This window comes from Coccinella septempunctata, chromosome 2 (assembly GCF_907165205.1).
Source record: "Coccinella septempunctata chromosome 2, icCocSept1.1, whole genome shotgun sequence".
Lineage (NCBI taxonomy): Eukaryota > Metazoa > Arthropoda > Insecta > Coleoptera > Coccinellidae > Coccinella > Coccinella septempunctata.
In genome coordinates, this window is record NC_058190.1 from 26,799,185 (window position 1) to 26,809,631 (window position 10,447).

The window sequence follows — 10,447 nt, forward strand, 5'->3', positions numbered from 1 at the left end:
AAAGATCACTTGTCCCACTATATGAATACTATGGTTTGCAAATTTTTATTGCATCCTTGAAGTAGTTATATGAGGTGACAATTTAAAAATTTGCCAGGCCAATTTTGTCTCGACAAGGATGTTTTCAAAGAAAAAGCCGAAATAAAAATTGTCCTGTTCCGGCATTTTCTCTGAAAACATCCTTGTCGTGACATAATTGGCCCGGCAAGTTTTCAAATTGTCAGCCCCTGCAACTACTTCAAGGACCATAGTATTCATGTAGAGGGTCAAGTGATCTTTTAATTGAGGTATAGCTCACCCCCTATTCCCCCCCTTTAAGAGCCAAATACTCAGAATAATATTAATTTGAAAAATGTACAAAAATTATGCCTCAGGAATTCTGAGTCACAGAGTATATGAATGAAATTTCAAGCAATTGACTTATAGCTTATATTAGAATTAATAAGATATGAATATTTTATATTTTATTATCAAACACCTTACAGAATTAGAAATATAAATTTATGGCACCCCAAAAATCACTCCGGGAACGGCCACTGTATCCCCATTCCCTTTTTTTACCAATTCCCTCCAATCTTCCTAAACACTCTCTAAGAAGTGTAAAGGCTTGGAAGAAACCTTGTGAAAAATGTAAATAGTTTGCTGAATTACCTGGAACAGGCTTTTTAATTTTATTATGCAGGGTATTGTGTGACAACCCATAAATTACTGAAAGAACTATATGACCAAATGCCACAATAATTGCCTTGAAAAGATCTATTGCTTATTTTTATCCATAAAATTTCATTTGTGATAGGTTATAGGATGACTAGGTAATATCTGTAAGGATAAGAATTGTTTTTATATATGTATGGACATGGACATGTTTTACAAGAAATTGATTGATTGAACTCTATACAACGGAATCTTTGTCAGCTGCTCTAACCAATAGTTGAATAGTTGAAAAAACTTTCGAATCAAATTTCGAAAATTTGGTCGCTTTCGTTCCTAGAAACAACCGCCGAAAAATGTTGAAAATCATAAAAAAACAAACACCGGATATCATTTTCATATTTGAGCAATATTGAGAATGAATTAATTTCAGGGCCTGTTCGGTCCTGCATAGAAATGCATGTATGTATTCCAGTAAAAAATGAAATTCATTTGTTATTTGAACAGCGTAGATACGCGCTGATAAGGGGATTTATAACTGTTTGTATGATTTTGCTAGCACCATAGTTGTGTTGTCAGCTCTAACTCATTCATCATGGCAGGTGAGTTGATAATGGTTTTTACCCCAACAGCCAGTGTAGTTATTTTTCGGGATTAATTTCTGTCGAAATACGTTTACTTTTCACTATCGATGCGAGTCGTTAGAAGCTTGATACAATTGATAATGCTAGTGATATTCGAATATAAAACATCCTCGTGACTATAAGTAGATCACTTTTGAATGTTGTTCTACCGATATTTCGATTAGTTCTTCACTATAGGCTATCTTTAATGATTACAAAATCTTACTTTTACGAATTAGAAAGCTTCAGGCAATTCAGAAGAATTTGGATGGAACTATATTGTTGTGCAAAAAATTATACACACAAATTGTTTTACTAATTTCCTTTCGATACTAAAATTGTATGTTATACACATGTTTCTTATGCTGCCATCAACACTAGTGATTATCCCTGCCCAAACATTGTCTCGCTCATATTGTCTAGCTTAGTGAGGTGTATATCACCAACTAGGTGAATTCACGATTTTGATGCATCTCTAAGTCGAAAATTATATAGATGAAAAGAAAATATCTTGTTCTCTTTCGAAATAAAAATTTTTGCAGACCAATTGTTTTGAGATAGATGGCCTTTAAAAGTTGAATGAATAAATTAATGGTAGACATTTCGCCGAGCATAATGTGTGTTTCATTATACTGAACAATAAAATTATAAAAATGATGCAATTTCATTATTCACATTCACGAATGGAATTTATAACTCCATCCTATAGGCTGTGATATTTGAAGAGATTAAGTCTTCAATTAATTCTTATCTTCAGGAGAATACTCCACTATCGAAAAAAATGAACGGACGTGAAATGATTCATGTTTGAAAGTTGATTGTAGGATTTATATAGCAATTTTCGACATTTTGGATAATTCTATCTCATGTCTACTCGCCAAGGTTTACTACTCTAAGCTCCCTCGGGTCATCACATTGTATTTATAACCATCTCATTTTCCACATTTAAACTCCATACAATTGAACCTAACATGTATGCTTTTTGGATGTCTAACCCTTACCCTAATAACAAGAACATATTTGATGAAGGTGAATTGAATTTAAATTGAAATATCATTTTTATCTGAACCTGATATAGACAGACAAATTGAATTCTGGCATACCCTAACTGAAGAAATTGAATTGTAAAATCTCAAAAAAATGTTGAATGACTATAAATGCTCAATTCATTTCTGACCAGAATATCAAAATTTGGTTTCAGTAAAAGTGTCTTGGTTTTCGAGATATTGACAGTTTTGTGGAATTCGTCGAAATCATCACTTCATTGATTGTTTTCAGTACGACGACTACAAATGTTGATGATTTGTTGTTTTTTTCTAATCGAGTATTAAGGATGAATCAGCCTACTCAACATGATCAAAGATTATCCCAAGGTTACTATAGCACGCTCTGTACGGAATTTTTTGTACCAAAATTATCCATAAAGGAGGACTGACCGTCTTGGTACCATTCTGTGGCCCCCAAGGTTACCAGATCTAAATCCTCTGGCTTTTTTCTACTGGGGGTGCATTAAAGAGAAAGTGTACTTCGAACCCATAGGGAATGAAATTGTACTCAGAGAAAGAATCAATGCCACTGAAGAAGTTAAAGCCTCTGGGAGTCCTCGCCTAATAAAACAGGAATATTTGAAGAGATGTCATGCTTGCATTCAAGCCGGTGGAAAACAATTCGAACATGTAATCAAAGGATATTTACTAAACTGAAAATAATTCATTGAATTCTCGAAATAAAAATTCCAGAATGAGATCATTTTTCATTGAAATTTTAATATCTTTTTTTTCTCCCGGTGTAAAGTCAAAAATGTTGTTGCATCGAATACTTGACGAATTGGGCCAACTTTCGGCGTAACATGCCGGAATAGTTGGGTATAATTTTTTCATACCATGAACGATCAAATTTGGGTGAAAAAATTTGAGAAAAAAATAGTGCGACTAATTTTTTTTTCTGAGCACACCGTAGTAACCTTGGATAATCTCTAATTATGTTGAATAGGCTCATTCATCCTCAATATTAGATTAGAAAAAAAACGAAACAATAATATTTGTAGCTGTGGTATTGAAAACAATCAATGAGGTGATGATTTCGACGAATTCCACAAAACTGTCAATATCTCGTAAACCAAGACACTTTTACTAGAACCAAATTTTGATATTCTGGTCAGAAATGAATTGAGCTATCACCATGTGTCAGATTGACGTCGGTTTCCGGGACACCCAGTATATGAGTTAATGAACATGCACCACTGCTCAAATGTATTTAAACAATAAATGATTAATACTTAACAATGGAAAAGTTGTTATGAAAATTGTTGTGAGATATGGAGCAATGACTCTCTCAGAGAGTTGAAAGTGAATCAATTTCTGTCATTAAATTTCCTACATACATTGTTCCAATTCGTTGAAATGTGATACGAAGGGAGTTATTCGTCACATGCGATAAGTATTTCCATTTGTAATGAAAATGATTTGCATAGACCAAATATTTGGGTGAGTGATAATGAAGCTTATTTTTAGCTCTCATAATATCCATGAGAATTTTAACATACAATAATTATTACGCAGAAATAGAATAAAACAAAATAAAAAAACTGGTACACAGGGCTCTGCTATGAAGAAGTAGTGTTCCATATTATCGATTTTCATCAAGTATCGGCCACATCAATCCAATACATATCTACCACTCAAGAGCATTTTTAATCTATGTCCTCACAAATTGATGTTTCAATATTTTCTTTTATTTTAAGCCTATTACTGGGTAGATACTCGCGCTCGTAACGGAGTACCAAGCACAGCCCTTCGTGGTGGCACTGACAGTGATGGTGATGCAATTTATGTTGGACGCGCTTTCCACGATGGCGATTGGCTTCCAGCCAAAGTAATTCCCAATAAAGATGTTGCTTACATTGCCTACGGGGGTGAGGAACATTCTAAATGTGAATATCAGGTAAGAATTCTTTCAGTTTACTCATAAACAAAGATCATATATGAAATTTGCTATCATGATTAGAAAAGCTTTCATAAGCTTTCATAAAAATTCGTCGAAAAGTAAACTATGGAACTTTGATATTTTATGGTAGTGGTTAGCTTCTACTTCAACATTTTATGGTTGTATTTTTGATTTGATACAGAGTCTCAAGTGAATGGTTGGGATTATGGAGAAGTCTCAATCTGTTTCATAGCAAAAATCCATCCAAAAAATAAATTGAAAATGTCATTATATTATGAACATTTTTGAATTGTGACTATTGTTATACTATGAAATAGAAATACTCCGAAAACTACATTGAAATTGAACAAAGCTGCAACAGTCTTTATTGTTATCATAAAAATATCAAAAAACCTAGCTTCAGGCCAATAATGATACCTATATTTATTATTGTATTCCACAATTCCTGCACAACCTTAGCTTCACTAAAAGAATTGATTTCGTGAGTTGACTATTAGGTTTATTAAGTTGAATTAAAAATAAGAAATTAGCATTAATATTTTAATACAAAAATGAACAATATGACAACTCACATGACACTTAAGATGAAAAGATAAAATTCATACATTATAATATAAGATGTTAATAAAAAACGTGAAAATATAGCATGATTTCTTTGGGGTTTTTCTGGCTCGTCACTTGTTGAACAGAACTAACATTTCATTTCCCAAATAAATACAATGTTAGTGATTAAAGCAAAGGATTCTTTCTTACAGACACTAAAAATAAATAATATTCATTGGAATATTCAATTTTTTCTTTACGATTTTTTTCGAATCGGCTCGGTTTAAAAGATACAGGATACAGGCTGTTGGCTGTTGAACAACCATAAGTTCTATTTCACAAAAGATTTTATCGAATGAAATGAATTTCGGAATATAGTTTTTCATTTATTGATTAATCTTTTTCGAACACAAGATATTACTCAAGTCTTCCCAGTTTTCTCATTATGACCATTACGTTCTATAAAAATACCAAAAGTTCAAAGAACTCTTGAAACTAAGTTGGGAGCTATCTAATGAATATTTGAACATTTTTTAAAATAGTAAGTGGTGTCCAATAAAGCAGTCAATTATGGACACTAAACGAATTCATAATTGACTACTTTATTGGACACCACTTTATTGGACTCAACTGTCACTATCATTCTTTCAAATAAATATACTAGATGCAAACAACACTTTATTCAAGGAAGAAGAATTGAACTTCGACCTAAAAACAAAATTATGAATTACTATTCTAAGCATTAGTGTGGTAGTGAATATTAAAAACACATTCTTTGTTATTATAAAAATGCATGCCTGAGGAAATCAAGCTCGAAGTGGAAGCACAGTTTTCGATCTGCAATACTCGTGATGCAACTTCTTCCTGGTTTAATGTTATGGTAGCAACACTTATTTTAGTACTTTCCGATTCATCTATGTAGTCCATAGCGAAGAACTTTTGTGAGCTTTCAGTTCACTATTGAAATAAGCCAGAATACTGTCTTCTGTCGATTTTACAATTTTCTTCGTTTTACACCACTCGTTATAGGCCGCATACATATTTTCATAAGCACTTTTAGATTTAGTGGGTAAGAGAGATTCTTTGGCGCTTCGGCTAAATTTTCTACGTTTTCTTCATCAGCACTATCCATTTTTGGATTATTATGACGTTTGTCACAAAATTGGAAGTAAACAACTGTGTTTACTGAGGTTGTTAAGGTCGCTGGTTACTTAGGTAAGAAAATCAAAAGCACACATAATGTTTTTCAGTAATAAGCCATTTCAGAAAATAAAATTTCTACATTGCAGTCCAACATAAAGCTTTGTATGCAACTCGTACATAATTAGGCTTTATGGACTTGCCCTAGTTATTGGCCTCGCTCGCTTTGCTCGCTCTGCCATAAACTTTTGGACTCGTCCATAAAGACCTAATTTATGTACTTGTTTCATAAATAGCTATTATTTTATTTTTCATTTGCATTAATGGCTTCTTGCGATACGCTGTTGAAATTTATCTGATTATTATCTTATATACAATTTTTTTTGGAAATTATCGCCAACTATTCAGATTCTGAAAGAAAGTCAATCTTTCTTGTGGAAAGTAGCACTCGTTGTAAGAAAAGAACTATTATTCATACAAAATGATATTAGTAGAATTCTCTTTGTGGTTTTCCATTCCGCAAAATATTTACAACCGTTAGAAATTGAAAATGAATTATATTTACTGCAAAACTGATCACGTATAATTTTCTAGGTATTGTGTGAACAGAGATTCGATTGGGTTTCTGCTAGAGACGGTGAAATTCCTGACGGCGCTGTTGAAGGCGGAAGAACGTGCGATGGGGAACCACTTTACATTGGAAGGGCACATCATCACGGCTCATTGACTGTTGGAAAGGTAAGAATCACTAAAATTGAGCAGATCAGCTCCCAACTCTCAACACCCTTTGCATTCAATTCATTTTTGACCCAAGCTTTGATTTAGGGAGATCGGCCACCGAATGCGAAGTTGAGCGAAGCTGTGCTTTTTCAATGCTAAATCACGAGCTACGTCACTCGATTCGTAGCTTGTCGATTATATTAGCATTGAAAACTCTCAGCTTCGCTCAACTTCGCATTCGGTGGCCGATCTCCCTAATTCATCCTAGTTGAATCTGGCAATTGAATAAATTTTATCCTGAATTCAAGACTGGTTAGATTACAGTGAAAAATATCGATTGTACAATTTGTCTGTTGAGATTTCACATGAATTTGAATGGAGCGTAACAGAGGTATGTGCATAGATGTCGCCAGGTAGAGGCAGGTAGGTGGCGGCTTCCCCCAATCCCCAAAGCTTGACCCTTCGGGAAATTAGTCATAAAACATAAGAGAGAGTTTTGGTTATCGTTAAAATATTTCCTGACTCATACACAAAAATATTGAGTCAGTAATTAAATAGTCTGCCAGAGTAAATTGAAGTACGAGGATATATTGAAAAATTCTTTGCCTACTATAGAACCAAACAAAATTTCAATGTCAAAATATTTTATTACTCAACATATTCTCCTCCAAATTGGATACATTTACATTACAGCGAACCTGCAACATCTCTAGACCTTTCAAAAAAAATGTTTCCTCTTGCTCTGTAAACCTGACCTCCACAGTTTTTATAACCTGCTCGTTGGAAGAAAATTTACGACCTTTTAAACTTTTATTCAGTTGAGGAAAGAGATGATAGTCGGATGGAGCCAAATCTGGTGAATAAGGAGGGTGTTCTAGTAATTCAAACCCTAAATCACGAATTTTTTGCATGGTAACATGAGATTTGTGTGCAGGGGCCTTGTCCTGCAAAAAAAAACACCTTTGGATAGCTTTCCGCGTCTGTTCTCTTTAATTTTTTCCCGTGAGTGGTCAGTAATGTCGAATAGTAATCTCCGGTTATTGTTCTACCCTTATTCAAAAAATCAATCATGATTACTCCATTGCAATTCCAAAAAACTGAAGCAAGAACTTTTCCAGCAGATTTTTGGACACAAAACTTCTTAGGTCTTGGAGAACCAGAGTGTCGCCATTCCATCAATTATTAGTTTGTTTCTGGTTCGTAGAAATGTACCCAAGTCTCGTCCATAGTAACAATTCGGTTTGAGAAGTCTACATCGTTTACAAATCGAGCACAAATCGAACGCGATGCTTCTACCCTTGCCCGCTTTTGGTCAATATTCAAACATTTGGGGATCCATTTTCCAGCAATTTTTCTCATGTTCAACTTGACGTGAACTTTATGATGAACGCGTTCGTAGGAAATATTCAGTGCTTCAGATATCTGTTTTAGCCCAATTCGAAGGTCTGATAAAATCATGTCATGAACTGCATCGATATTTTCGGGGACTGACACAGAAACTGGCCTTCCCGATCGGTCATCTTCAATGGAAAATTTACCTCTTCTGAAGCTTGCAGTCCAATTTTTCACGGTCGCATAAGAAGGACATTGATCACCAAGGGTATTAAACATATCTTGGTAAATCTCCTTACCTCTCAACCCTTTTAAATATAGGTACTTGATGATGGCTCTATACTCAAATTTTTCGATTTTCTCAATTTCGGTGGATATCTTCTTTCTTTTAATTTATTGCGTAACTCTGGTTTACTTTTTCGACCTCAAACTTCACACTGACACTTCTCATGAGTTATTGTTCGTTGCTATGGTAACGCAATATTTTGTTATGAATGGAACTGGTCTAGGCTAACTAGATATCAATACATCATCGTACACATTGTTCGATTCCTTGCCGTTCCAGACAAGCCGGCACGGGTTCATTCAGTTGCCAGAAGTGTTAAAAAATTAATTATTCTGGGTGCAATATTTCTAATATCATATATTTCATAAATGAATCTATCAACCGCGAATGACCTTCACTTCAGTACGAATCGTGTTTGATATAGTATGATGAACCTCTATTTATTTTGCCAGGTCCATCCGAGCCATGGTTGCTGCTACATCCCCTATGGTGGAAAGGAGCACCATTACAACCACTACGAGGTCCTCATCCTTAGACCCTGAGAGCTATCTTCGCTTATATTTGATTTTTGTATGAAAATTTTGAATGAAATGAAAATATTTCATGTAACAATTTTATGAAATAAATATCCTGTTCAACTCATTTCCTATTTGTGAGAAAATGAGTGTTTTTATACCTTTGACCGGGCCGGAGTGAAGTACCAACCCGACGCGTCTCCAGCTGGCGGATAGGAGGGGGCCTCTAACAATGATTTTATGAGAAGGAGGCCTGCAGGGGAATACTTGGGGGCTCGTTGTGCGTAAAAACTCAACTGGTAGCCCCCAAATACGGGCCGCGGACCGACTTCACCTTTCCCAGCTGTAGTGTCGTGGCTAAGGGATTGCACTAGGTATAACGATGCCAGGTGGGACTTCGAGGCAACCGCGGGACCATCCTGTTACACCAACGTTCCCAGGCTGTCTGTGGTCATGTCTCACGGGCCTGTGGAGCGGGGGGGGTCTTGGCTTGACTGCCCAGACCGAGAGGAAATAACCTCATCAAAAATTCTAAATCCAAGGCGGGAAACCAGGCCGAGGGATGTGTGGCTAGATAGAAGATTAGTCTCTACTGGTTTCGACCTTGGGGTACCGGGGGGAACCCCATTGTATTAAACCCCTTACCTCTGCAAGCGGGGCTCTGCAGAGGCGGACCATTCAGACCCTAGCTTTTCGTGGGAACACTTATGGATTCGATCGAGAAAACAGAAACTTTCAGAAAAGCCTCCATCTCTCCATCCGGAAACCCTCCGGAGGGAAGAGGCAGAATACCAATTAAGAATCGTCTATCGTTCGATCCGCCCACACTGCAACGACTGGGCGGTGGAAACGACCCTCTGAGAAACGGAGCAGGGGCGAAGAAGTTCCGGGCACCAGCACCGAAGGGGGCTAGAGAACAGACTCTTCAGCTACAAACACCGAAGGCAAACACACAAGTGAAGAGAGGCCCGGAGCACGTCCCATCATCTCAGAGGCTCCAACCCAAAAAACTTAAAACAACTGTGTCAAAAACCGGACAAGTAGAAAAGGCGATCAGGATGGGAATACTACCCAAGGACTACCCTAAGGCTATCCTGGGAGCCGAGCAACTCCAATCCCTTGAAGACATTCTGGTGGAGGAGATATGCCAGAGCAAGGAAAAGGGAGTCCATTTCAAGGGCTATTATTTATGCCGTGGAATGATGCTGGTGGACTGTGGCTCTCCAGGATCGGCGGGCTGGCTGATGCAGTCGGTGGCGAACTTGAGTTCTTGGACAGGACCCGAACTGGTGGCGCTGAGTGGAGATGACATCCCAAAGCCTACTAAAATAACGGTTCTCTTCCCAAGAAGCCAAGACATGGACAATGATAAAATCCTCCAATTGGTTGAGATTCAGAATTCCAAACTGAACACAGGAATATGGAGAATTCTCAGATTCAGAAAGGAGAGAACAGGGACACGCCTTATGATCGAAATTGATCACCAATCAGAAGAATTTCTGAAGACAGAAGGATGTCAACTTAACTTTCGGTTCGGGCGCATCCCTGTCTCAGGCCTCAGAAAACACGACGCCCCTGCAGAGGGTTTCGGTGACGTGGAAATGCCCTCCACATCGCAAGAACCCGGAGTGCAACGAGAGGGTGAAGGTTCTGATATGGGTCAGCCTGGAGGCTGTTTTGAATCTGCTTGG

At 36.8% G+C, this 10,447-nt stretch overlaps 1 protein-coding gene across 2 annotated transcripts; it reads left to right on the forward strand.

Annotated features, from left to right (window-relative positions):
• The first annotated feature begins 1,097 nt into the window (after positions 1-1,097).
• Positions 1,098-8,883, forward strand: LOC123307447 (natterin-3-like). 2 transcript variants are annotated; one of them, XM_044889768.1, is made up of 4 exons: positions 1,098-1,253; positions 4,018-4,217; positions 6,498-6,641; positions 8,694-8,883. In XM_044889768.1, the coding sequence occupies exons 1-4, from the start codon at positions 1,247-1,249 to the stop codon at positions 8,781-8,783; spliced, it is 441 nt and encodes a 146-aa protein (XP_044745703.1). In that variant the 5' UTR covers positions 1,098-1,246; the 3' UTR covers positions 8,784-8,883. The 2 variants fall into 2 exon arrangements, with proteins under 2 accessions (XP_044745703.1, XP_044745702.1); XM_044889767.1 differs by lacking the exon at positions 8,694-8,883 and adding an exon at positions 6,881-6,906 and having other exon boundaries at positions 6,498-6,726.
• Positions 8,884-10,447: the final 1,564 nt, after the last annotated feature.

Bases quoted from the DNA above. Each gene is read 5' to 3' on its own strand.
- LOC123307447 (XM_044889767.1), top strand. The intron at 4,218-6,497 runs GTAAGAATTCTT...ATAATTTTCTAG, and splicing joins ATTCTAAATGTGAATATCAG to GTATTGTGTGAACAGAGATT.